This window comes from Sturnira hondurensis, unplaced genomic scaffold, assembly GCF_014824575.4.
Source record: "Sturnira hondurensis isolate 20B ecotype Veracruz unplaced genomic scaffold, ASM1482457v3 Scaffold0001221, whole genome shotgun sequence".
NCBI lineage: Eukaryota > Metazoa > Chordata > Mammalia > Chiroptera > Phyllostomidae > Sturnira > Sturnira hondurensis.
The window spans coordinates 660,097-685,639 of NW_028073852.1; the positions used below are offsets into that span (position 1 = coordinate 660,097).

Below are 25,543 nucleotides of genomic sequence, written 5' to 3' on the forward strand. Positions count from 1 at the left end.
CTCTCTTTCTCCCTCCCATCTCCTCTCTTTAATAAGTAAAATCTTTTTTCAAAATTACCATTTGAATAAATAAATAAATAGATAAATAAATCCTTTAAAAAAATACGCCCAAAAGTGAAGGCTGTGACGCAGCCTTCCCCCGCGAGTCCACACGTGCGCCGGCCAGAGGGGACCTTGAGGCCTGCGCCCCACGTCCTGCGCGGCTGGTCTCTATCCCCGCGGGAGGCGAGGGAGCCGGGAGGCGAGGGAGCCAGGAGGCTACGGCGCGGCCCGGAGTCGAAGCCCGGCAGACCTCGCACTGCGTCCCAGGTCTGCTCTCTCGATGGGCGGCCCTGTAGCGCCCCCTCCCGGGAGGATGCGCGACGGCACTGTCGCCGCTGCTCCAGAGCCTCTGCCGGGCGCTGCGGTTCAGCGACCCGGACCCGTCTGCACAGCGCTGGGCCGCGGGGCCGTGACCTGCGCGCAGGAGGCGCCGGGGAAACTGAGGCAGGAGAGAACCACAGGGTCGTGAGGCGTGGCGGTTTTCGGGGCCCGGGTCGGGGAGAGGACCCTGAACACCGGTCCCCGAGCAGCCGCGGTCCCCACTTTCTGCGACCTCAGCTTCGGGCGGAACACGGGCTTGGGTTCTACCCCAGGCGGCGGGCGGCACCCCACTGACACCGGCTTCAGCGACCGCCGGCGGGGCCAGCAAATCCCCAGGGCTCGGGCAGTGGGCACAGCCGGGACTCCGCTGGGGGCCGAGTCGACTTCCGGCCTCAGACCTCGGATCCCGAGCAGGCCTTCCACCGCGGCTCGGCCCCTCCTCAGCCGGGCGTAGTTTCCCGGGGACGCGTTTCCCGCTGCACCGCGGGCCGCCCGGACCGCCGTGGCGGACGCACCTTCCGGCAGCCGCGGCCAGGAGCCCTGGGCTCGGCTGCAGTCCGGCGGCGGCCCTGAGGAGTCGGCCCCTGCACCTTGCGCGCACCCGGAGCCCCGCACGCCACCCGGAGGACCCCACCGGTGGGCGCCCAGGCTCGGCCAACTCAGGTACGTTTTCCGCAGGGCCTCGCTTGGGGTTGCCGCCGCCTGGCTCCTCCTTCATGGGGGCTGCGTGTGCCCTGCGTGCTTGGGGACCCCGGTGACATCTAGATAGTTTTTTATATATAATCTCAGTTTCCAAAAGCACTCCACGCACAGCTGGGCGCTCGGTCCCTAAAGTTGCGGGCTTGCTCAGCGATCGCGGGCCCAGTCTCCTGGAGTAAGAGCTGTCGGGTCGGATCCCGCCTGGGCCGGTGGGGCGGGTCCCTCCGGGAGGTGGGGAGTGCTGCCCCCGAACTCACTAGTGACCCGGCCAGGTCCCACCCCGTCACCCAAGAGGCTGGTCAAAAGGGTCACCCTGATTCCCATTTTCAGAGATGTCCCCACTGGGTGGTCCCGCTTTGAGATCCCCAGGCCTTGTAATTACAGCTTCTTTTTGTGCGGGCCTGCAGTGGCCAGGAGCCCCCTGAGACGCTGCTTCCATGGTTTTCATTTACCCCATACCAGTCCAGCCAGGAAAAAGAAGTGAGGGCCCAGGCTCAGGGACTGAATGACTTGCCCAGGTCTCCGTGGGGAGTGACGGCACTGGGGTGGTCTTGCCATCTTTACCCCATACCAGCCCAGCCAGGAAAAAGAAGTGAGGGCCCAGGCTCAGGGACTGAATGACTTGCCCATGTGGCTCCGTGTCATCACTGAGCCCCTGTTCTCCCCCCACAGTGTGGAGAGATGCCAAAGCTGCAAGGCTTCGAGTTCTGGAGCCGCACCCTAGGGGGTGCCCGCCACGTGGTGGCCCCCATGGTGGACCAGAGCGAGCTGGCTTGGAGGCTGCTGAGTCGCCGCCACGGGGCCCAGCTGTGCTACACACCCATGCTGCACGCCCAGGTCTTTGTCCGAGATGCCAACTACCGGAAGGAGAACCTGTACTTCGAGGTGTGCCCCGAGGACCGGCCCCTCATCGTGCAGGTTCGCAGGCCTGGCTCCTCAACACCTGGGAGCACCTTCTCCTCGGCCCCGGTTGGAGGGAGAGGAGGGGCGGGGTGGGGGGCCATGGAAGCTTTTCCCAGAGCTTGACCTCTTCCTGGGTCGTGGCTCAGACCCTGGCGGATGGACAGCGAGACTGCTGGGAAAGACCCACAGCCCCGTGCCACCCCTGTGAGCTGGGTCTCAGGCTGCCTTCGTGTCAGAACCATGCAAACAAATGGTTCTGCTCTCAGCGAGTCTGTGAGCCGGGCTCTCGCCAATGGTGGAGAGTCAGTCTGGTGCGTGGGCATGGGTCCGACTGAGTTGCTTTGCAAGCCCTGGGGACAGGAGGCCATCCTCTAGTCTGCCCCAGGGGCAGAGCCTGGCCCACATTTGTAGTGACCATCCCGTCCCTCCTAGTTCTGTGCCAATGACCCGGAGGTGTTTGTTCAGGCGGGACTCCTGGCGCAGGACTACTGTGATGCTATCGACCTGAATCTGGGCTGCCCGCAAATGATCGCAAAACGGGGTGAGTGCAGGGCCGGGGTGCCTGGCATCCACAGCTGCTCCAGGAAGCAGCAGGGGGCAGGGAACAGGGTGCTGCCAAGCGCCTGGGAGTCATAGGGCTCCTCTGGGTAAACATGTGCTCACAGGAGACTCCCGTCAGCCTGGTGCCGTGCAGCGCCAGTGGCCCTTGTGAGGCACCAGCCTTCCCTCCTCCGGGCCCGAGCAGCAGCTGCGTGTCAGAGACCACGTGGGGCGGCCTGTCGTTTAGTGCCCTGGAGCGGGGGCAGCTCAGTGACCATTGGCCAGAGACACCCATTCAGGGAGGTCTCAGCCCAGGGCTCGGGACGGTGCGCAGCCCACGCAGGGCACTCAGGCCTGCCCAGCAGGTCGGCTCGTGGCCTGTGAGGACACGGGAGGGGGAGGAGAGCAGAGGACTGTGCTTGTCCCCGCAGGTCACTATGGAGCCTTTCTGCAGGAGGAGTGGGACCTGCTCCAGAGGATGAGTGAGTCGGCCTTGAGCCGCCTGCGGGCAATGGGGCCGTGTGTGGGGGGTGGGACAGGGGGTGGTAACTGGCAGAGGAGCCCTTCGGGGGCTCAGCTGCGGGTCCCCACTGCCTGACCCACAGGGTGCGGTATGCATGATGGGTTTCAGAAGGCAACTCTCCTTTGCCCCAGTTCAGCTGGCCCACGAGAAGCTCTCTGTCCCAATTACGTGCAAGATTCGTGTCTTCCCAGAGATTGACAAGACGGTGCGGTACGCCCAGATGCTGGAGAAAGCTGGCTGCCAGGTGAGGGGCTGGGGGCTGGGGGGGCTCTGCTCCCTGAGACAGCTTACCCTCTGGGGGTGGACAGGAACCACAGCGACCCTGAGGCCCTGATGAGGGCGCCCGTTGTTGCTCTCGAGAGGGAGGGAAGTACTAAGCAAGGGGGTGGTGCCGGGCCTTCCTCCCACCCCTACCAGTCCTGGGGTCAGGTAGCTGTCCCTCCCTCATGCCTTGGCCTAGGGCAGTGGGCGTGCCTGGCCCCCCCGAAGAGGACTAGGCTTCTCAACTGTACCCTGGTCGTACCCCAGAGCATCAGCTGGCCTCATGTGCAGCCCAGGGGCGCCCTGCCCGGTATCTGGTAGGGACAGAGCCTGAGAGACCCAGGCCCAGGGCAGCCCTTCCTCCACTCTGCATGGAGCTCGGTGCCCAGAAGCCACAGGGGGGATCCCTGGGATTGGGCTGCGTCTGAGCCAGCACTGCTGTGTCCCAGCTGCTGACGGTGCACGGGCGCACGAAGGAGCAGAAGGGGCCCCTCTCGGGCACTGCGTCCTGGGAGCACATCAGGGCCGTGCGGTGAGTGGGGGCAGCCTGGCCCCGGACGTGCTCCTCGGCACTCTGGGCGCGGGGGTGGGGTGGGGTGGGGAGCACCTGCTGAGTTGGCTGCTGAGCACTATCCTGGGGGGCTGGGGGGGGTCCGGGCTCCTCCCACCTGAGGGCCCCTCCCGCCCCCACAGGAGAGCTGTGTCCATCCCCGTGTTCGCCAACGGGAACATCCAGTGCCTGCGAGATGTGGAACGCTGTATCCAGGACACAGGCGTGCAGGGGGTCATGAGTGCAGGTGAGTGGGCGCTGCCGCCTGTGGTGCGGGGCAGTCCACACCGTGACGCCGCTGGCCCAGCTGAAGGGCTCAGCTGTCCAGCTGTCCTCGCCCAGTCCCGAGCTCCCAGCCATGGCTGGTCTGGGGCTGGGCGGCAGCTTGTCCTTCGTGTGACGTGGCATGGGAAGGGGGGGTCCCTCCAGGAACATGAGCGCCCTCAGTCTCAGCCTCTCTGCACCCTGCAGAGGGCAACCTGCACAACCCTGCGCTGTTCGAGGGCCGCAGCCCCGCCGTGTGGGAGCTGGCCGAGGAGTACCTGGACCTCGTGCGCCAGCACCCCTGCCCCCTGTCCTGCGTCCGTGCCCACCTCTTCAAGCTGTGGCACCACACGTGAGTCGGCCCCCGGCCGGTGCCATCTGGTCTGAGCCCGTCTGGGCCATTGGCGGTTGTGATACGGGGTCTTTAGAGGTGTCACTAGGATCATTGGCCACCAAGTCTGGCCTCAAAGGGCTGGTGACAGTGAGGTCAGGTGGGAAGCCTGGGTTGGAAAAGAGAGGGGCAGTTCCCCTCTGCCCAGGGCTCAGGTTAGGGGCCCAGAGCTGGGCACCCGGCCCACTGTGCTGGGGCGCCTGTCTCAGGCTGCAGGTGCACCAGCAGCTCCGAGAGGAGCTCGCCAAGGTGAAGACCCTGGAGGGCGTCGCTGCCGTGAGCCAGGAGCTGAAGCTGCGGTGCCAGGCATGTGCAGGGGGGACTGGGCGCCTCCCCGTGCGTCAGGGTGGGGCTGGGCTGGTGACCGAGGGCCCTCGGGGCTTTTGCAGGAGGACATGTGCAGGCAGGAGGGGGAGGAGCCCTCGGGTGGCTTGCCTTTCTTCCACTGGATCTGCCAGCCCTACTTCCGGCCAGGGTGAGTGCCCCAGGTGTGGGGTGGGGGCAGTCAGGCAGGGCACAGCTCTCCGCCCCATCCCCCCAGAACTCAGGCACGTCTTCCCTGCTTGTGGATGCTGAGGCCTTGAATCTTTTTCTCCTTTCCCTCTGATCCTGGGTCAGTTTTTCCTCTGGGCTCTCAGAGGTGAAGCCAGGTGCTGCTTGTGGCCATGGCCCTGCCTGGGCTCAGTGGCTCAGACCCTGGAACCCCAGTGTCCCGGCCTCCATGCTGGCCCAGCCCTGGGCGGGGGGGGGCGGGGGGCGGGGGGGGCTGAGCTGCTGTGGGTATGGCTGGGTGCCCTCTTGTGGGTGTCCCCTAGTTTGCCCAATGACCTCCCCTCTCAGGCCCAAGGAAGCAAGCCAGGAGAGCACGGGCCCCCGCAGCAAGCGGGCCCTGGAGGAGGAGGAGGGCGGTGCAGACACCCTGTCTAAGAACAAGCAGAAGAAGCAGCTGCGGAACCCCCACAAGACCTTCGACCCCTCGCTGAAGCGTGAGCTGATGCAGCTGCTGCCCGAAGCAGTGGGAAAAGCCTGGGGGCTTGGGCTGGGCGGGGTGAGACAGGCCCTGGAGTTCGGGAGCCACAGTAGGCAGGGATGCCCAAGGGGCTCTACATGGGGCTGGGACAGCCGTGGAAGTAGTGCACCGCTCACCCAGGACCTGTGTGTGCTTTCCACAGCAAAATACGCAAAGTGCGACCAGTGCGGAAACCCAAAGGTGAGCTGGCCCTTCAGCCATGCTGCCCAGGGAAGGGCGGCGGCTGGACCCCAGGGCTGCCCAGCACCCAAGGGGTGCAGCCCCCTTGGTGCAGGCTCACTGGCTCTTCTGTGCCCAGGGCAACAGATGTGTGTTCAACCTGTGCCGTGGCTGCTGCAAGAAGCGTGCTTTCAGAGAGACTGCAGACTGCCAAGGTGAGGGGCACCAGCCACCCCCACCTCATGACCCCCTCCCCGGGCCTGTGGGCCCTCTCAGCCCCATGCCCTTCCCCCCTTCTTCACCAGGTCACGGATTGCTCTTTAAAACCAAACTGGAGAAGTCTCTGGCCTGGAAGGCGGCCCAGCCCCGGCTGCAGGAGTCACAGCCAGCAGGGCCTGGGGACCCAGGTGGCTTCCCTGAGGTTGTGGGCAGTGCCCTGGCCTGAAGGGCCAGTGGAGGCCAATGCACTGCCCCTCCAAGTCCCCTTAAGGACACATCTTCACTCAGGGAACCTCCGGCTCTTTCACATGGAAGGACGAGCTCACAGTCCCCTCGGCCCCGGGGCCCAGAGCTGCACAGCAAGTAGGGCCCCAGGCTGGGCCTGTCCCGTCCTCACAACTGTGTGCACTCAAACTGGACAATAAATCTCCGCAGACACATGCAGAGCCAGCCTGTGATGCTGCAGCTGCAGCTGCGTATAGAGACGGGGTCCACAGGGCCTGGGAGACCAGGGAGACTGGCAGGGAGCCTCCTGTCTTGGCCTCCGAGCCCAGAGATGGCCCTGGTCTGAGCAGCCGGGAGGGTGTAAGCGTCACCCTGCCCAGGTGGGGCCTTGCTACTTGAGTGTGTGGGGCCAGAGTGGACCCCAGGGCCGCCACAGAGGGCACAGTGCGAAGGGGGTGTTCTCAGGCTGCTCTTTAATGGACTAAGACTCACAACTGCCTGCAGCCCCGGAGGGTGCCAGAGTAGGGGGACAGGGAGGCAGTGCCCTGGGCGGGCCCTCCTCTCCTTCCAGGCTGACCCCTGTGCCCTGGGCACACGGCAGGGGCCCCTCCGGAAGTGCTGGCAGCAGGGGCCCAGGAGTCCGAGTCTGCAGGCTGTGGGTGGAGCATGCGGGTCGTCCTGGAGGCGCGTCGTGGCCCCTCACATGTTGGTGCTCATCCGGGACTGGCTGTTGGCCGGTGTCAGCTCGCCCTGGCTCCCTTCCCGGGGCGGGGACTTGACGTGGATCTGGTTGCGCAGCACGGCCGCCCGCAGGATCATGGCCTTGGCACGCCGCTGGAACTCCTTGCCCATGAGCAGAGACTTCTCAAAGGTGGTGCTGCGCTGGTCAACGTCCCGGGCATATAGGATCTGCAGGGCGGGCGGAAGGTCAGCGGGGCCCGGGCACCCCCACCCCCACCCCGGCCCTGCCGCCACCTTGCTGTGGGAGTCGATGCGGGCGCTGATGAGGCCCTCCAGGATGAGCTGCGTCAGCTCGTCCTCCAGTGCCGCCACCGTGGTGTTGAAGGCCGTGGCCATCCTGCGCATGTCGGCCGACACATAGGGGCTGAAATACTGCACAGCGGAGGGCGTCAGCTGCCGGGGCCCCAGCCCACGCCTCACCTTGGCCTGCGCGCCCCCCCCCCACTCACCTGGATGAGGGCACGGTTGCGGATCTGGGTGTACAGGGTCCTGACGTGGGGGGCCAGATACATGTCCAGGAGCAGGTTGTCCTGGCAAGGGGGGCTGGTCAGGGCCACCGCCCCCACCCCCCACCCCCGCCAGAGGCTGCCCCCGGCAGGCCAGCCCCTCACCTTCATCTCGTCCAGCATCTTCAGGCAGGAGGCGTACTTGGACTCGTAGAACTTGAAGATGATGTCTCGGATCTGGGGCTCCAGCTCCAAGAACAGCTTGAAGGAGCTGCGGGAGCCACACTCAGCAGGGCTGCCCCTGCGCCCGCCCTGCTCGCGCCCGCCCGCCTTGGGGGCCTTGGGGGACGGCGGCCAGGGCCCCACCTGCTCGAGATGACGTTGCGCTGCAGCTCCTGCCGGTCGAAGGTGGCCAGGGCGCACAGGCCACCATACACAGCCACGTTGCTGGGTGACAGCAGCTGAAGGAAGAAGAGACTTGGGGTCACTGCTGGTCTGGACAGAAGCCAGGGAGGAAGCATGTTCTCCCGACCAGCCCCCACCTCTGAAGGCCTTGGACCCCGCTGGGAGAGAAGCCCAACTGAGTCAGCCGCAAGCCCTCCCCACTTCCAAGGCCCAGTGAGGGCTCCTCCATCGCCGCCCCTCACCTCGGGGAAGTCGCAGTGGTCAAAGGACGCCAGCAGGAAGCACTTGGCTGCCTGCTTGTACTTGCGAGCAGCCAGCTCAGCCAGCCCTGGGGTGGAAAGGAAGGTGGGGCCCAGCCTGCCTGGGGCTCTTGGCTCCAGGGACAGAAGTTCTGGCCATTGAGATGAGTGACACCCAAGGGTGCCCACAGGACACTTGCCCTGGGTCAGGCACCCAGGAAGCCAGCACAGCTGCTGTTACCACTTTGGGGACCCACCGGGGGACTGCCTGGACAGTGGCTTTCAGAGGCACTGTTTGCACTCCTAACCACAGATCACAAGCTGGACTGTGTGTGGGGTCTGAGGGTCTGCGCCGCGTGAGGACAGCTGCCCACTATGGGGGCAGCACGGGGCCTCACCTGCGGCGCACTTGAGCTTGGTAAGGATGGCCTGGGTCTGGCTGTCCCGCTCCCCACGCTGCTGCAGGGGAAGGCGGCACCTGTGAGCCCCTCATGCCCTCCCTGCCCTCCCCACCCTCAGGCCAACCCCAGGGACCCCCTGCCAGGGACAGCCAGGGAATATGGGAGGGAGGATGAGGCCCACGCCCAGCCAGCAGGGGTCAGAGGAGATGGGCCAGGAACGGGTTACCTCTGCAATCTCAGGGGTGGACTCCGCCTTGCTGACATAGCTCAGCACGTGAGACCAGTTCTGCAGGTAGACACTGACCTGGGGGGTGAGGGGGCGGGCTCAGCCTAGGGTGCCCCTCCCCACTGGCCCAGGGCACCGCTGGCCCCGCCCCCGCCGCAGGGCGCACCTTGATGACGTTGAGGCACATGTTGATGACGTGCTTGGCGCTGGTGCAGTAGTCCCGGGCTCGGGAGTAACATTTGAGGGCGTTGCTGAGGTCCCCACAGTCGAGGTAGTGGTCACCTAGGTCATCATGGCCGCGCCTATGGGACAGGCTGTGAGCGGACACTGCCCGGTGTGGGCCTGGCCTGGCCACCCCTCTGCTTCCTGCCCCGGGTGGCACCTGATGCTCTCTTTGATGGAGTTGCCCTTGTAGTTTTTCAGGTCTGTGTCCAGCTTCTCCAGCTTCAGCAGGGCCTTCTTCCGCGTGGCCTCCACCCAGGCCGTGTCCAGTGGCGGGGGGTCCATGCCACTCTCAGGGATGGCATCCGGCGTGCTCTGCAGGTCCCTGAGGGAGGGCCTGGCCATCAGGGCTGATGTGGCAGTCGGAAGGCCCCTCCTAGGAGCCCCTGCCCTGCCATAGCTCCGGGGGCAGCACCCGGTCTGCAGGGAGCACGGGGCAGCCTTGAGGGAGCCCCATGGGAGAAGCGGTGTGGGTGCACTGAGGGCAGAGAGCACCTCTTCCACAAGGAAGGCCACTGTGCTGAACGGGTGCTGCTATAAGTGACTGCACAAAGGGGGGCCGGCGTCACAGCAGCACAAGGTGGACCCTGAGGGGGACACAGCAGGCCAGGCCTGCCGCCTTTGGCCCAGGCCCGGGCCTCACCTGGTGGCCTCCGAGAGCTTCCGGTGGATCTCCTCGTACACGTCCACATTGAAGGTCCTCTGCACGAAGGACAGGGCCATCTTCAGGGCCTCCACCCGCAGCGGGGGACAGTGGTCTGCAATGAACTGCAGGCGCTCGATGCGCATCAGGCCGCTGTAGCTGGCTGCATACTGCTCCAGGTCCTGGAGGTGGGGGAGACTGTGCAAGGCAGGAACCCAGGCCCGAGTCCCGGCTGGCGAGGCAGGAGCAGCAGCCAGAGCGCTGATCCTTCCCCGTGTCTGAGAGGCCTGGAGCCTCCAGTGTAGACCCACACCCATGAGGCTGGGCTGGAACACTCAAAGTGCAGGTGGCCTGGGACCCATCTGTCCCACGGGGGAGAAGTGTGGTGCAGGATCCTGAGCTAGCAACCATGTGAGGGCATTTGGAAACCCTAGAGGTCTCTGGATTACAGTGAGACCTGGCCCAAGTGGGGCACACAGCCTGGACCCCAAGAAATACCAACACCCCCACCAAGGCTCCTACCAAGGTAGGGTTCTCCACCACGTAGTTGACATCAGGGGCGTTCTGAGGATCCTCCTGGGGGTCCACATCTATCTGCATGGGTTCCACGGCCCCCTGCAACGTGGCACCTTGTCAGCTCGAGCAGGGGACTGCCCAGGGCAGGTGAGAGACCCTCACTGTGCCCTGAGCCCAGCTCTGCTGGCCCTCTCTACCCGCCTCGAGCACCGCCCCTCCGGAGGGCTCCTAGCAGGACCAGCGGCTCCTAGAGAGGAGCCGGGGCAGATTCTAACCGCCCATCTGCAGAGCAGGGCAGCCCAGAGGGTCCCTACACGTTCCCAGCCACCTTCTTGATGCAGCTTCCTCCGAGCCACAGGGAAGACGCGGGGTCGACCTCAACCCGGGAGCAACCCGAGCAGCCCTGGCAGCCGTGCGGGTTAGTGCCGCCGCGGGCCGGGCGCCGACCGCGGCCGGGAGGGTCCCGGGGCGCCGGCGGCGGGCGGCCGCCTGCCGGCTCGCTGGCTGGCTGGCTGGCTGGCTGTCCCGGGCCCCTGTCCTGGACGGTACCTCATAGAGCAGCGTACAGGCCGACAGGCTGGCGCTCAGGCTGCAGTCCCCGGCCGTGCCCGGCAGGAAGACGTCTGCCCTACTGCTGGGGGGCGCGGGGCACAGCGCTGTCACGGACGCGGCGGCCGCGCTGGGGGCCGGGCTATCCCTCATTCTGTCCTGACTCTCTGCACCCCCCGACCCTGACACAGAGCTGGCTGGCTGCTGCGGGGAGAAAGAGCGTTAGCGCGGCGGGCCTGCCGGCGCCGACGCGCGGGAGGCTGCGAGGCTCGGGGCGGGGCGCGCGGGCCGCTCGGCCGGCCTCGGCCTTGGCCTCGGCTCCGGCCCGGCGACTGGGACGCGGGTGGGGGGGGCCGCCGGCCGCGGCTGGTTACCTGCAAGTTAAACACCTGAACCGGCAGCGGCATCTTCGCCCACCCCGCCGCGGCGCGCCGTCCACTTCCGGGGCAGCGCGGCTGGCCGCTTCCGGGTCGCGGCGCGGGAAGGGTGGCTCTTAAAGGGGCCGCGGCGCGCGCGCGGCCTGGGCGCTGCCGGCCAGTCGGCGGCCGCATGAACCGTGTGCGGGTGGTGCTGTGTCGGGCCTGCCTCGCGCTGGCTGCGGCCTTGGCTGCTCTGCTCCTACTACCGCTACCGTTGCCCCGCGCGCCCCCCGCGGCACCGACCCCCGGCCCCGGCCCGCGCGCGCCCCCCGCCCCCGCCCGCGCCCCGGTCCCCCGCCTGCGGCCTGAGGACGTCTTCATCGCGGTAAAGACCACCCGGAAGAACCACGGACCGCGCCTGGGGCTGCTGCTGCGCACCTGGATCTCCCGGGCTCGCCGACAGGTGGGCCTCGCCCCTGGCCACCTACCCCAGCTCCGTCCCTAGCAGAGTGGCCTGGCCCTGCGTCCTGAGTCTCGGGGACCCCCAGTGCTCACCTCCTCTTATTCCTTCTTGGGTTCTAAACTTGGGTGTGTCTTCCTAAGCTGATATAAGGCCGAGACGCTGGAAACTTCTCTGAGCTTAGGTCTGGCCTCAAAGGCATTGGACCTGCTGAGGGTGGGAGCAGGCTGGAGCTGGGATACCACCTGCCCCCACCCCACCTACAAGCCTTGGTCCGGCCTGGAAACACCTATCCTGAGGTGCCCTGCTAGCCTCTCCCTCAGTCACTGGGGCCAAGGCCCAGTTCACAAGTGGTCTGTCCCTAGACTTTCATCTTTACGGATGGAGACGACCCTGACCTGCAGTTCCAGGGAGGTGAGTGCCCCCCGGCCAGCATGCCCAGTGCCCCTCCTCCCTCAGTCCTTGGTCCAGCGCCGTGCGCCTCCCTGCTCTGGAGAGGCTCAGAGGGGTTAAGTCACCTGCTCAGGGTCACCAGCTGGTGGAGGGCGGCACCCACAGCCCCACCCACCAGCCACTCTGACTCCTGTGGCCTGCAGGCTTCCACATGCCCTGGAGAAGCCCAGCCAATTGGGTCACTCCCCCCTTGGGCCATTCCCCCGCTGTGCATGCACTTGGGGGATTCCAGGTGGTCGTCGGCCTGTCTGGGCCATAGGGCTCAACAACAGGGTCGCTGGGTGCGGCCAAGCCAGGCCTGCGGTCAGACCGCCGCGGGTCCTGGAGCAGAACACGGCTGCTGGGGCCCAGCCACGTCTCACCCTGGTCTCAGTGGGGTGGGTTGGCGGCCAGCCTGGCCCTGGCCCTGGCCCTCACGTGTCCCCCACCCCCTAAACCCCCTAGGCGGCCATGTCATCAACACCAATTGTTCAGCTGCACACACCCGCCAGGCACTGTGCTGCAAGATGTCGGTGGAGTACGACAAGTTCCTTGAGTCCGGGCGCAAGTGTGTGGTGGCTGAGCCTCTGGGGGGCTTGGAGCCTCACACCCGGCCGGGACTCTGAGACTGACCCTGCCCCCAGGTGGTTCTGCCACGTGGACGACGACAACTACGTGAACGCCGAGGGCCTGCTGCAGCTGCTGTCTGCCTTCTCCCCCAGCCAGGACATCTACCTGGGACGGCCCAGCCTGGACCACCCCATCGAGGCCACTGAGCGGGTCCAGGGAGGTGGCACCGTGAGCACGGGGCCAGGGAGGGGCAGGTGCCAGACCCACTTGTGTGGGACACTGCAGTGGCTTGGCAAGCTGGGAGGTCCTATGGGAGGGGTTGGGGCTACAAGGCAACTAGGTGGCATCAGCCCCATCCCTTCCGGGCCCAGGAGCTACTGCTGCTGGTACCCAGAGCTGCTAAGGATTGGGTCACAAGTGACACTCTGGTGTCCAGAATCGGGGTGAGGAGCTCTGACTGGTGGCTCCCTCCTCCCCAGGTGACCACTGTCAAGTTCTGGTTTGCTACCGGGGGGGCCGGGTTCTGCCTCAGCAGAGGCCTCGCCCTGAAAATGAGCCCGTGGGCCAGGTGAGGGGGACCACAGGGGCACCAGCTACCCAGGGAGGGGGCTGAGGACCGGAGAGGCACTGACCGCCCCATCCCACAGCCTGGGTAGCTTCATGAGCACAGCGGAGCGGCTGAGGCTGCCGGACGACTGCACAGTGGGCTACATCGCGGAGGGGATGCTGGGGGCCCGCCTGCGGCACAGCTTGCTCTTCCACTCCCACCTGGAGAACCTGCGCAGGCTGCCGCCCGACACCGTGCTCCAGCAGGTGTGCCTCTGGCGTGTGGGGGCCTGGCCTGGAGGGTCTCCCAGCTGAGGGAGGGATTTGCACGTTGCCAGCGTGGGTCCCAGGTGTGGTGGGGGCTCGTGTGCAAAGGGCACCTCCTGCGCTTTCCCAGGCAGACAGGCCCAAGCAGCGGGCAGTGGTCTGGGCAGCGATGGGAGTCCCAGAGGAAGGCACGGGGACAGTGGGTCGTTTTGGGGCGGGGGCACCAGCTGCCTCCCCGAAGCGGCTTCTGTGCTGACTGCACTGCTCAGCCTGTCCCCTGCAGTACTGCTCAGACCTGCTCAGGGTGCCCAGTGGGCTCTCCTGGCTGGATCCTCAGGGGGCTGGGGATGCTGCAAGGGGGGATAGGGGGTGAGTCCTCTTTCTTTCCTCGTAGGTGACCTTGAGCTATGGGGGTCCCGAGAACCCACGTAACGTGGTGAATGTGGCTGGAGCCTTCAGCCTGCAGCAGGACCCCACACGGTGAGTGGGCCGTGGGGAGGGGCTCCGGAGCCAGCCCACCCTTCCCGTGGCCCTGATTCCACCTACCCCTTTTCAGATTTAAGTCTGTCCACTGCCTTCTCTACCCGGACACAGACTGGTGTCCCGTGCAGAAGCTGGGTGACATCTCTCGGTGACCCTCGGCGCCTGACCTAGGGCTTGGCTTTTGGGCAGTGCCTGCTCCTTCCTGGCTTCGGTCGACTCCCTTAGGTGCTCACAGCCACAGTCATGCCCAGGAAGACTGGCGCTGCCCACAGACAAGACCTGCCCTGCAGGCCTCCCCACAGCCCCTGGCAGGACCAGTGACCAGGCACTCTGGGGAGCAGGGTCGGCGCTGCCTGCCCTGCCCACATCAGATGCTCGTAGGTGGGCTGCTGCTCTGCCCTGCCCAGCCCAGCCCCAGAGGCTCACCCCACCCCCACCCAGGTCTGGGGCAGGGAGGGGGCTGGTGTCCAGTGCCCAGGACTCTCCCTGCTGGAGAGGGAGCCCTGGGCAGGCCAGGCCCTGAGGAGTGGGCTCCAGACCAGGGTCCTTCATGGAGTTCTTTTCAGAGGCCTCAACTCTTCAGGGCGGCTGCCCTCCCCACACCCGTGGTCTCAAGGCAGAACTGCCCCCCACCCCCACCCCTCCCCACCCCTGGTCAGCTGTGCCCTTGGGATTTCCGTGTAGAGGCCCCCTTGCCGGGAGGCCCCTTGGCCAAGACTCCTCGGCCAGACCCCTCACCAGACCCCTCAAAGGCACTCCTGTGCTCTGACTTGGTGCTCGTGCTGGTCCTCTGTCCCCAGTTCCAAGTCCACGAAACAGGAGCCTTCCATGTGGCCCCGAGGTGGGACAGCCCCGGGCCTGCGCGGACCTGACCCGCCTGCCAGTGCCTTTTGGGAAGGGGAGGGTGGTGCGGGCCTGCAGCCCCTCCCTGGCCTCTCGCTGTGCTGTTACATAGTGAATAAAAGCGTGATTGTTCCTTGCTGCTCAGCTCTTTGTCCCGGGCCAGCGGGGCTCCTGGCAGCTCCGCTCTGCGCAGGCCGCCAGCACCCAGCTGCAGCCCCCAGAGGCTCCCGCCCTGCCCACTCAGCCTCGGCAGCCCCTCAGTCTTCTGTGCAAGCCGAGGCCCAGCGAGAGGCTCCTGCAGGGAGTGACAGGCCCTGTGCACCAGGGCGGCTTTCCTGCCTGTCGCACCTCTTCTCTCCACACATCACAGAGGCGTGCCCATGGGTGTGTGGCTGTGTAAACACATACGCAGCTGTGCACATGGGTGTGTGTGTGTGTGCGCTTTGTGGATATGGACAGGTGTGCATTGTGGTGGGCGTGCGTGTGTGTAGAGTGCAGATGGACAATACCCAGATCAGGCCGGTGTTCACGTGGCTGCTTTCTGTCTGATCTGTGAGGTGCACAGTCAGGAGGGCACCGCCCAGGGACACGTGGGGTGAAGCGTCTGGGTGCTCAGGGCCTGGGGCAGTGGGAGCGGGGAAAGGCCCCTGACTTGGTGCCCTGCCGGGCTCTGGGCTGGAGGAGGAACGCTGGGCCTGGAGCTGTGCAAGGGGCAGTGGGACTCGGCAAGCCTGAAGCCTCCCCTCGGCGGTGGCAATAGAGCCCCCAGGAGAGAGGCGTTGGCGGCACCAGGCTGCATCGGGCAGCATGGACCGCCGGCCCCCACGGCCCGCGTCTGGCCTCCAGTGGCCCTTCGGTGCACCTCTTCCCCCTTCACAGCCACTGGGGCTCCATGTCCTGTCCCGCTAATGTCATGGAAGGACTTCCCTCCTTCCTGGGCCTTGCCCATGGCAGGTGTCCTAGATGGGAGGGGGCATGGAGGGTCTTGTGTCCACCACAGAAAGCACATCTGGGTTATTATTCGGAACCTGGCTCTTTGCAGCCTCTTCTTCAAGGACTGAGTCTTTTTTTTATAACAATACCTTTCTTTTTTTTTTAAGATTTTATTTATTTATCTTTAGGGGGGAAGGGAAGGAGAGAGGGAGAGAAACATCAATGTATGGTTGCCTTTCCTGCGTCCCCTGCTGGGAGTTGGCCTGCAGGGAACTGGCCTGCAACCCGGGCATGTACCCTGAGAATCGAACCGCGATCGTCTGAGTAGCAGGCCCGCACTCAATCCACTGAGCTACACCAGCCAGGAACAATACCTTTCTTTTTAAAAAGTTATTTATGTATGTATTTATTTATTTTTAAAGAGAGGGAAAGAGGGAGAGAAACAGCCATGTGTGGCTGCCTCTTACACGCCCCGTGGTAGGGGCACAACTTGGCTCACAACCCAGGCACGTGGCCTGACTGGGAATCAAACCCACGACTCTTTGGTTCGCGGTCCAGTGCTCAATCCACTGAGCCGCACCAGCCAGGGCTCCAAGGACTGAGTTCTTGCAAGTCTGCTGGGGGGCGGGGGGGTTGTGCTCCTCCTCTGTCGCCCTGTCAACTGGTCTCGAACTGGCCAGCACCAGCAGGCTGACCCCTAGGAACGAGGCGGTCCCTCTCAGACAGACAGGTCTCCGAGGCTGGGTCTTGCCATGGTTTGTGAGCCAAATCTATTCCATTTGTCTCCTCTTTTGGTCTAAGTTCATGTACTGTCTCAGGCCGTGAGGCTTCTTCTCTTAAGTGCCTGGCCACATGGCTGCCACTTGGCACCATTGGATTGGGACCAGCAACTTCCCACTTGGATTCAAACAGCTGCTCCCGCAAGAGCCAGGTCTCACCTTGCAGGTCTGGAGAGAGGCCCAGGCCCAGGGCATGCCGGTCTGGTGAGGCATGTCCATGGCTGTGTGGACAGCGGAGGAGAGAGCTGAGGGTGGCCAGCCCCAGGGGGCGGGGCTCCAGGAGAGGCCAGCGAAGTCTGCTGGACCCTGGGACAGCCTTCGCGCCTGTGGCAGGCACAGGGCACCTGGGGGGGGTTGCAGCTCGTTCCCGGGAGTTGTCTGTACTCAGGAGGCACCTCCCACGTCCCCAGACCCAGAAGGTCTGGCAGCCCTCGAGACCTGAACCCCAGCCAAGCCGCCCCTACCGCCGGCCTCTCAGCATTCACGCAGCGCAGACCAGGGCGGCGTCAGATTGGACCAAACTGCCACCTCCTCAGCTCAGGCCCCTCTGTCACCGGGTCCAGAGGACCAGTTGCCCCAGAACCACCTGGCATCTCCAAGAGGAGGCAGGGCTGGGCAGTGTCCTGAGGCCACAGGGTCTGCCAGGGCAGCTGGCTGACAGTTTTCACAGAAAGCAAAGCTTCCCCATGTGACCAAGAGAGACGGGGGCGTGGGGGGAACAGGCAGAAGAGGCTGAGGACCCAGTGACCTGGCTTGCAGAGGGACAGATCCCCTGACCCCCTGCAGCCACCCCAGGCCCCACAGCAGGGCCTCCACTCTGGACTCCCACACAGAGGGCAGGGTCTCTGTCCTGCAGCGAGTCCCTTGTCCTGGTCCCGGGGCGCCTCCTGAGTTTGCTCACTCTTGACAACCTCTTGCCTCATGGCCAGCTCAGGACCACAGCCCCCAACTGTGGGCTACACAAGGGTGGTCCTGAGACCAGAAGGGCCAGCACAGTGTCCAAGGAAGATGGGACTGCAGGCTCTTGGGTCTTTTCAATCCCCATGGTCCAAAAGAAACAAAATGTGTGTGTCTTTGAACATCCTACCTGGAGGGAGTGAGCACTGCCCCAGCCCCCTTGCCATGGTCACGTTCAAAGGCTCCAGATCCAGCCCTCCCAAGGGCCACTGGGAGACCAGGAGCAGCCCTGTCACAGGACCCGTCATTCAAGTGCTGTCAGCCGCCCCTCCCTTGAGGTCCTGCAGGATGACCCTGAGTAGTGCCAAGGACATGGCCAAGCCTGGCTACTGGCCCAGGCCAGCAGGGAGGATGAGCCTGCTGACACCCAGGGCCCTCTTCCTGCTGCTGGCCAGATGAATGCACAGCCATGTGTGACATGCACACACGTGTGCCTATGGGTACAAGTGCATGTGTGTGTGTGTGCATGCAGTGTTTTCCCATGTGTGCATGCATATGCCTGTGTGTTCCTGTGTGCCCACACCTGTGTGTGTCCCCATGTGCAAGCTCCAGTGTATGCACACACGACTGGTAGAAGGGGAATGGTGGCCTGTGTCCACTGACCTGGTCAGGTTGTGTCTTCCTGCACAGCAGGGTCCCCTTGAGCTTTCTGTCTGCTTGCCTCTCACCTCCTCCAGGAAGCCCCCCTGTCCTGCCCCTGGCCTGATGCCGCTCTGTGGGGTTCATGGACTGACAGGTGTGTGGCCTCGTGTCTAGGAGGGATCAATACCAACAGCACCTTTTTAAGACTGTCCTGTGACAATGGCACAGCCACTTTCACTGGCCTTGGGGACGGGCCAAGAGTAGGAGCTGAAGTATTTATCACTGTCACCTTGACTCATGCCCCCGGGGCCCTTCTCCAGCCCTCTCAGCCTCAGGGGCCCTGGGGCAGCCAGCAGCAGCCGTGGCCTGTGCTCATCTTGGCCACCAGCCGTTGTTCCAGGGGGCGTGCACTGCTCACTCACCTGCAAACATGCACCGTAACCATTCTCTTTGCCAGGTGGTGCGGGGGACCGTTGATGGAGAGAGCTCCCCTCCCCGCCTCCCTGGGTTCAGGCTGTCTCCAGGCAGAGCAAACATGGCTGACAGAGCAGATGTGGGGGGTGAGAGCCACACTAGGGGCACAGTCGCCCAGAGAGGTGACCCCCAGAGGAGCTGGGCCCAGAAGCCAAGCAGGTAGAGGGAGCCAGCCAGGAGGGAGCAAGGGCCCTAGTTGCCTGAGCTGGAAACAAAGTGGCCAGCGCTTCGGCCTCCGAGGAAGGGCAGCATGCGGGGGGGGTGGGGGGGTGGGGGGGGGTGGAGGGCAGAGGGGGAATTGGCAGGGGTGAAGCAGGGCTGTGGGCCATGGGCGTGGCGCTCAGCCCCTGAGAGACTGTGCAGCCGGACAGCCAGGCGGGGCCTCCGCCCCCACGCTTCTGCGTCTGGCTATGCTGGGTGCCTTGTCCTCCCCAGGGCCCCTGGGCCCTCCTCCTGCAGCCTGGAGCAGGGCCTTCTTGGGGGACACCCCAGGGAGAGCCCTCCCCGCAGAGCCCACTGATCCCCGGTCCAGTTTCAGGAATGGCTGCTTGAGACTCTCCTCTCGTGGGAAACAGGAAAAGCAAGGGAAAGCCCCTCCTCCTCCCCCGGGCCTCGGCCGGCGGGGGTTGGGGGGTTGGGGGGGGACCTGAGCTTGCAGAGCCTTCGCCCAGAGCAGCCCTCCCACACGCACAGGCCTCCCTGGTGACACACCAGGGGGCGGTGTGGCGGGCTGAGCACCCCTGGGGGCCCTGAGAAGTCTTCACTCCCGTGGCCCACCCCCCACCCCCCCGGCCCCCTCACCGCAGCATCGCCTTGGCCCGGCAGCCCCCACTCTCTCCCGCGTGGGCACCCAGCTGCTCCTCCCCAGGGCACACCCCCGAGGCTGAGTTAGGGTCCTGGAAGTGACCACCGGGACTGGCCAGTCCAGAAGAGTCCGTCAAAGGCCCCGGTGTGCCATTCTCATGAGGGCGCAGGGGCGGTGGGAACAGACAGAGCACGTGAAGCTGGTCAGGGGTCGGGGGTGATTTTTGGTGAAAAATTTTCAATTTATCTTTAGAGGGGGAGGGAAGGAGAGAGCGAGAGAAATATCGATGTATGATTGCATCTCATGTATCCCCTGCTGGGAACTGGCCTGCAACCCAGATGTGTGCCCTGACTGGGAATTGAACCTGTGACCCTTTGGTTCACAGGCCAGCATTTAATCCACTGAGCCACACCAGCTAGGGCTGGCTTGTTTTTAAGAAGAGAAAATAGCAACTTATTTCTGGTGCTCAAGGAGCGGGCCCCTGGCTCCCACCCCCCACCCCAGAGAAAGCAGCACCCCGCTGCCGTGTCGACCCAGGTGTCGGCAAAGTGCAGCGCCACTCAGTGAATAAACCTGTGTCTTTCCCGAGTCTCACATGGCGCTTCCAAGGACGCCTCACCTGAAACACAGCCGGTCCTCTCGTGTCCCTGTCCGGTTCTTGGAAACTGGCCCTGAGTGACAGATGGATAACAAAGTTACTTTTACCCAGACTAATTGATGTGAACAAGACTTAGTTCCAACGGCATACTTCTGGCCACAAAAACAGTGCCAAACTTCTGAACAGAGACCCAAAACACTTCCGTTGACCTGAAAATACAAGGCAAAGTGGGAGGCACCCACATGTATTTGAGAGCAAAGAATCCCTGCTGGGGAAGCACGGGTTGGGCGGAAGCCCAGTCGGTGTCCCTCCGAGGAGACGGAGGTAGGGCATCGGTAGCGGGCCGGGGGACTCCGCCTGTATGCAGGCAGGGAGGCTTGCTCGGCACGGGCGCCCCAGCTAGGCTGTGCTGATTCTAGACAGGGTTTCTAGCTTTTCTAGTTTTCAGCCATGCCGTCCTGCTTTTTTGTTATCTTTGCAAACAGTCGTTTGTGTCACAGTGTTGATTGAGGCGCAGACCAAAGGTTGCTTGGCCCCGTTCTAACTAACACGCCAGAAAGGTCGGCGACATCCCCTGAGCGGGTGCTGGGAAGGCAGCTCCTCCCAGAGGTGGCTCCGGCTCCATTATGAAGTGGTTCTGTTTGACATTTCTCCAAGGAGGACGTACAGAGGATCCAGAGACACATGAAAAGATGCTCGATATTGCTAGCTATCAGAGAGATGCAAATTAAAACCATAATGAGATACCACTTAACACCAGTCAGAATGGCTATCAGAAACAAAGAAACAAACAACAAGTGCTGGAGAGGTTGTGGGGAAAAGGGGACCCTAGTTCACTGTTGGTGGGATTGCAGACTGGTACAACCACTATGGAAAGCAGTATGGAATTTTCTAAGAAAACTAAAAATGGACGTGCCTTTTGACCCAGCAATTCCACTGCTAGGAGTATATCCTGAGAACCCTGAAACACCAATCCAAAAGAACCTATGCACCCCGATGTTCATAGCAGCACAGTTTACAATAGCCAAGAGTTGGAAGCAACCTAGATGCCCATCGGTGGATGACTGGATCAAAAAACTATGGTACATTTACACAATGGAATTCTATGCTACAGAAAGGAAGAAGGAGCTCCTACCCTTTGCAACATCATGGATGGAACTGGAAAGTATTATGCTGAGCGAAATAAGCCAGGCGGTGAAAGATAAATACCATATGATATCACCGTTAACAGGGATCTAAACAACAAAACAAACAAGCAAGCAAAATGTAACCAAAGACACTCAAATACGGAACAGGCTGACAGGGTCCAGAGAGGAGAGGGGAGGGAATCATAGGGGAAAAGGGGAGGGACTCACATGAATAAGTATGAAGGACACAGGGACAATAACTAAGACAGGGGGCGGAGATGGGAGGGGGGTGGGGAGCACTGGGGGGGGCAGGGCTGGGAATACAAGAAAGAAAACTGTACTTGAACAAAAGTTAAATAAAAAAATGAAGTGGTTCTGTTTGTATTTTCTTACTTCTGATGTTAAACCTTGAACTCAGTGTGAGCTATACCTACATGTAAGGAAGATTAATAGTCCTGGCTGGTGTGGTTCAGGGGATTCAGTGCTGACCTGTGAACCAGAGGGTCACTGGTTCGATCTCCAGTTGGGACACAGGCCTGGGTTGTGGGCCCGGTCCCCAGTAAGGGGCACGTGTGAGAGGCAACCACACACTGATGTGTCTACCCCTCTCTTTCTCTCTTCCCTTTCCTCTAAAAGTAAATAAAACATGTTTTTAAAGCAGAGAGAGTATCTTGCTGGTGTAGCTCAGTGGACTGAGCTAAGGGTTGCCGGTTCCGATTCCCCCTCAGGGCACCTGCCTGGGCTGTGGCCCCCTCAGTGGGGGCCACGGAAGAGGCAACCACATGCTGGTGTTTCTCTCCTCAAAGAAATGAAAATAAATAAAAGTAAGAAGAGATTAATAAAAATAAGGCAGCTAAGTCTCTTTTTAAAAGATTTATTTATTTTTTTTAGACAGAGGGGAAGGGAGGTGGAAAGAGAAGGAAAGAAACTCCAACGTGTGGTTGCCTCCCAAGCCCCCCCAACTGGGGACCCCGCTCACTACCCAAGCATGTGCCCTGACTGGGAATCAAACCAACAACCCCTTGGTTGGTACCTGGTGCTCAACCCACTAAGTTACATCAGCCAAGGTAGAAGAGGGCTCTTTTCTGACCCTCTCATTCCAGGTCAGGGTCTCCGGCGGCCAGAGCCAGCCCTCAGTTCAAGGTGAAAAACAGGACCCATGGTGGGCAGGATACCCTTTTACCCCAGGGTCACTCACAGACCCCACCCGCACTCTAGCAGTGACCATCTGGACCCACCAATTGCCCTCACTCCTGGAGAAAACCCACACAAACATGGAGATGACACCCACACTCCATGCAGGCAGGGGTCCCTGCTGGGAATGGGTTTTCTTTCTCATTAACTTACAATGAAATGACCTCGAACAAGACTGAGTTATCCAAAGGCCTGCTGGATTACTGGCTCTTTAATCTTTGTTTGCTAGATATAAGGAGAGCTTTCGTCTTAAGTTACCTCGACTCACAGCGGTTCGGTGAAGCGCACCTTTGCAAGCCGATCTGATCATTCACTTTTCCTCCCTGCCTGATCCCACCTGGGCCTCCAGGGGCCAGGAGATCTTGGGGAGAGCCCTTCCCTGGGGGCCATACTGGGGGGTCCAGCCCGAGTCCGGCCCTGAGTGAGGGAGGGCGACAGGCACTTCCGTGTCGGTCAGAGCCACACCTGGAGGGCCCAGTGCAGACGTCACAAGCCCTGCCAGGACCCTTGCACCTGCATATGCAGGCGTCCCTGCTGGGAATCTGTAACCCAAGGCCGGGAGGTGCTCACACGTACCCTCAGGCTCATTTCCTGCAGTGAAACTGGCGTCAGAACCCACAGCTGTCAGTGACATCGAGTGGGAGCCCATGTTGAGTCCTTTGCCCCCACCAGAAGAGTCCACGGACTGACACCGTGGTGTGGTTCCCGGGAGGGGCGGGCGGGGGCCAAGCGGGCACCTCCTGTCCCTGCAGCCTCGCCCCAGAGGGAATGAGGGTGCCTCAGGGAGGCAGGGCCTGTGGGCACTGAGGCGGGGCTCCCAGACCCGCTCCGGGCAGGCGAAGAAGACTCTGGAGGACACAGTGGTTCCCAGATTGGGGGTGAGGTAAGGTCAGGTTGGCGGGAGCAGCCATCCTAAGGATAGTGTGCCTCACCCAGGGCCCCCCAGGCCAGCATCCACAGAGGGCAACTCCAGCCATCGGCCCCCAGCTAGCCAGGAAGAAGTATATATCCCACCCCAGAATTTATTTTATTTCCCAAAACCCATGGTGGAGCTTCTGGCTGGCACCTTCTGGGTTGTTGGTGAGGAGGGTATCCCCTTCCAGGGGAGCAGAGTCCTGTGAACAGAGAAGCAAAAGCTGCCCCAGCCACGCCCAAGGCCCAGCCTCCCTTTCTCAAACCACATCTCCCCCCCCCCCCCCCGCCCCGCCTACAAAACCTGCCCCCTTGCTGGACGGAGGCTGGGGTCAGCACCGTGCAGCTCAGCTTCAGCGCCCTGAAGGCCCTGGTGTCAGGGGCAGGGCAAGGCGAGTGTTAGTGAGCAGGCGGGGGTGTGGGAGGGGCTGCGGTAGAGAGCAAGGTGGCTGCGCCTGAGGCCTCCCAGGCGCGTGCTGGCCAGGACACTGCTCCTTCCTGGTCAGTGCAGATGCAGGGTGGGTAGATGGGAAGGTCGAGCCAAGGTGTCTCCCCCAGACCAGCAGGAAGCAGCTGCCCTTGGGGCCTCCCTTGGCTGGATCCTGCTGGCTGAGCCTCTGGCTGGGCCCCCAAGCTTCCTAGACCAACACCCTCTTGCCAGTACCCTCTTGCTGTTCTTCCCTGAGCAGCAAAAATGCAGTTCCCGCCCTGTGCTAAACCAGACACGGTGTGCCACTGCCTGCCTGGTGCTCTCCTGCAGGGACCGGACGCCACACTGCCAAGGCCCTGCACGCCTCGGGGGCCAGGGTGGTGGCCCTGAGCCGCGCCAGCGCCAACCTGGTCAACCTCTCTGAGGAGGTGAGGCGCTCAGCTTGCCCCCTGGACCCCTCCCCCCACACCCCCGGTAATGCCTCCTGGGCCTGCTGGGACCACCCTGGGCACTGGCTGATGCTTCCCACAGTGTCCTGGGTCAGAGACAGCGTGTATGAACCTGGTGACTGGGAGGCCACGGAGCGGGCCCTGGGCAGTGTGGGCCCCGTGGACCTGCTGGTGAACAACGCTGCCGTGGCGACGCTGCAGCCCTTCCTGGAGGTCACCAAGGAGGCCTTCAACAGGTGGGATGCGGGAGTGCAGGGGCCCACAGAGGGCTGCTGCGGAGGCGGCCGGCGTGGCCATAGCCCGCCTGACCAGCCGGCCTCCCGCAGGTCCTTCAGCGTGAACCTGCGGTCTGTGTTCCAGGTGTCCCGGGTGAGCTGGTGGGAAGGTGTGGCCCCATGGCTGGCTCGGCCCAGGAGGAGGAGAGTTGGGGTCAAGCTGCCACCCTGCTTGGCTTCCAGATGGTGGCCCTAGGCATGATCGAACATGGAGTACCTGGCTCCGTGGTCAATGTCTCCAGCATAACAGCCTACGTCACCTTTCCCAACCCAGCTGTCTACAGTGCGTTGTCTCTCTGCTCAGCCTGTACCCCTACCCGCTCTGTGCTCTGGTGCTGGGCCTCCCTGCAAAGAAGGCTGAATCCCTGAAGGGTGCTGGGTGCTGTCCTCCCCACAGGCTCCACCAAGGGTGCAATGACCATGCTGACCAAAACCATGGCCTTGGAGCTGGGGCCACACAAGGTGAACGTGGGGTGCTGGGTGAGCCGGGCTGGGCCTGTGGGGGCAAGGCGGGGGGATGAGAAGGGTAAGGGAGCAGTGGGCGTGAGAGAGGCGTGGGGACCACTCAACAGAGGGTCTCGCAGGCCCGCGGGTTTTCAGTGGTGCTGGCCTGCATCAGGTCCTCGCATGGCCTGTGCCATCTAGCAGGCCGAGTGTGGATGTAACGAGGCCTGAGGCGGCCAGTTGGCTCGACTAGTAGAGTGTCCATCCACCCCCGGCAAGGGAGCAGGGCAGGAGGGGCTGGTGTGGTGACTCCCCGGCAGCGTGCAGAGTGGGGGTGGGGAGTGTGAGGGCACTCTGGGCTCTGTGCCCCGCCCAGGGACCTCCCAGAGCAGGGTTGGCACCACAGCTTGGGGTAGCCCAGCCAGCCCAACAAGGATCCCAGGACAAGAGGAAGGACTTCGACGCCATTCTGGGACAGGGTAAAGCCCCTGAAGAGATCTACGCAGAAGCACCTTTCTGGAAAGACAAGCTGGGGGCCGTTCCTCCCTTGCCACGGGCAGGCAGAGGTCAAGATCCAAGGCAGAGAGCGGGCTTGTCTGGCGCCTGGAGGTGTGGGGTACACCACAGGGCCAGGCCTGACGGGGAGGACGTTCTTTGCTGTCCTTCAGGGGTTTTCTGTGATCCCCCGGCCACCTCCTGCAGCCTGTCCATGTATCTCGGCCCAAAGCCCCAGGGGACCCTGGAGGCCTGCAATCACCAGTATCCTACTACTGGCCACAGAAGGTCCTCAGGGCCACGGCTTTAGGTTTCCCCATGTGACCCACAGAACGGAAAAGCTCATGCCGGGAAGCCAGCGTTCATGCATGCCTACATCTGTAGGTGACCTAACAGCCTCAGGAAGCAGTGCTTGCCCTGGCTGGGCACCGTGCACCCCGATGACCCCAGTTCTCTTCCTTCCTGTCTCATACACCGTTTTAAAAGTGCTGGTGGCTCTGGCTGGTGTGACTCAGTGGACTGAGTGCCGGCCTGCGAACCAAAGGGTTGCAGGTTCGACTCCCAGTCAGGGCACATGCCTGGGCTGTGGGCCAGGTCCCTAGCAGGGGGCATGA

The 25,543-nt window shown here is 63.2% G+C and overlaps 3 protein-coding genes and 1 long non-coding RNA gene across 7 annotated transcripts; 3 read left to right on the plus strand and 1 right to left on the minus strand.

The window, feature by feature from the left end:
* Positions 1 to 356: 356 nt before the first annotated feature.
* On the plus strand, positions 357 to 6,352 carry DUS1L (dihydrouridine synthase 1 like). The gene is made up of 14 exons (XM_037068761.1): positions 357 to 1,026; positions 1,735 to 1,980; positions 2,398 to 2,506; positions 2,937 to 2,987; positions 3,160 to 3,272; positions 3,739 to 3,821; positions 3,983 to 4,086; positions 4,311 to 4,455; positions 4,704 to 4,800; positions 4,884 to 4,969; positions 5,335 to 5,480; positions 5,667 to 5,704; positions 5,823 to 5,898; positions 5,989 to 6,352. The coding sequence occupies exons 2-14, from the start codon at positions 1,744 to 1,746 to the stop codon at positions 6,126 to 6,128; spliced, it is 1,425 nt and encodes a 474-aa protein (XP_036924656.1). The 5' UTR covers positions 357 to 1,026; positions 1,735 to 1,743; the 3' UTR covers positions 6,129 to 6,352.
* A 231-nt stretch (positions 6,353 to 6,583) lies between these two features.
* Positions 6,584 to 10,962, minus strand: GPS1 (G protein pathway suppressor 1). Of its 4 annotated transcripts, none has more exons than XM_037068571.1 (14): positions 10,890 to 10,937; positions 10,516 to 10,719; positions 9,973 to 10,065; positions 9,451 to 9,632; positions 8,968 to 9,132; positions 8,752 to 8,887; positions 8,586 to 8,663; positions 8,357 to 8,414; positions 7,962 to 8,047; positions 7,681 to 7,775; positions 7,480 to 7,585; positions 7,318 to 7,398; positions 7,103 to 7,240; positions 6,584 to 7,036 (listed from the first exon to the last, which is right to left on the minus strand). In XM_037068571.1, exons 1-14 carry the CDS (start codon positions 10,920 to 10,922, stop codon positions 6,827 to 6,829), a joined length of 1,665 nt encoding a protein of 554 aa, XP_036924466.1. In that variant the 5' UTR covers positions 10,923 to 10,937; the 3' UTR covers positions 6,584 to 6,826. The 4 variants fall into 4 exon arrangements, with proteins under 4 accessions (XP_036924466.1, XP_036924465.1, XP_036924475.1 ...); XM_037068570.1 differs by having other exon boundaries at positions 8,357 to 8,417; XM_037068580.1 differs by lacking the exon at positions 10,516 to 10,719 and having other exon boundaries at positions 10,890 to 10,962.
* An 8-nt stretch (positions 10,963 to 10,970) lies between these two features.
* RFNG (RFNG O-fucosylpeptide 3-beta-N-acetylglucosaminyltransferase) lies at positions 10,971 to 14,614 on the plus strand. Its single transcript, XM_037068838.1, has 8 exons — positions 10,971 to 11,337; positions 11,700 to 11,748; positions 12,232 to 12,334; positions 12,411 to 12,564; positions 12,816 to 12,904; positions 12,984 to 13,149; positions 13,544 to 13,629; positions 13,706 to 14,614. The coding sequence occupies exons 1-8, from the start codon at positions 11,065 to 11,067 to the stop codon at positions 13,782 to 13,784; spliced, it is 999 nt and encodes a 332-aa protein (XP_036924733.1). The 5' UTR covers positions 10,971 to 11,064; the 3' UTR covers positions 13,785 to 14,614.
* Positions 14,615 to 15,907: 1,293 nt separating this feature from the next.
* Positions 15,908 to 24,725, plus strand: LOC119003100 (uncharacterized). Its single transcript, XR_005069874.1, has 3 exons — positions 15,908 to 15,918; positions 18,273 to 18,279; positions 24,563 to 24,725. It is a non-coding gene; the product is annotated as an uncharacterized LOC119003100 (long non-coding RNA).
* Positions 24,726 to 25,543: the final 818 nt, after the last annotated feature.

Coding starts and splice junctions, on each gene's coding strand:
- RFNG (XM_037068838.1), top strand. CDS start 11,065: ATGAACCGTGTGCGGGTGGTGCTGTGTCGGGCCTGCCTCGCGCTGGCT. Junction 11,338..11,699: donor TCTCCCGGGCTCGCCGACAG/GTGGGCCTCGCC, acceptor GTCTGTCCCTAG/ACTTTCATCTTTACGGATGG. Junction 13,150..13,543: donor CCGACACCGTGCTCCAGCAG/GTGTGCCTCTGG, acceptor CTTTCCTCGTAG/GTGACCTTGAGCTATGGGGG.
- GPS1 (XM_037068570.1), bottom strand. CDS start 10,922: ATGCCGCTGCCGGTTCAGGTGTTTAACTTGCAG. Junction 9,633..9,972: donor TGGTGGAGAACCCTACCTTG/GTAGGAGCCTTG, acceptor CCCCACCTCCAG/GACCTGGAGCAGTATGCAGC. Junction 7,776..7,961: donor ACCACTGCGACTTCCCCGAG/GTGAGGGGCGGC, acceptor TTCTTCCTTCAG/CTGCTGTCACCCAGCAACGT.
- DUS1L (XM_037068761.1), top strand. CDS start 1,744: ATGCCAAAGCTGCAAGGCTTCGAGTTCTGGAGCCGCACCCTAGGGGGT. Junction 2,988..3,159: donor GGACCTGCTCCAGAGGATGA/GTGAGTCGGCCT, acceptor CCTTTGCCCCAG/TTCAGCTGGCCCACGAGAAG. Junction 4,801..4,883: donor AGCTGAAGCTGCGGTGCCAG/GCATGTGCAGGG, acceptor GGGCTTTTGCAG/GAGGACATGTGCAGGCAGGA.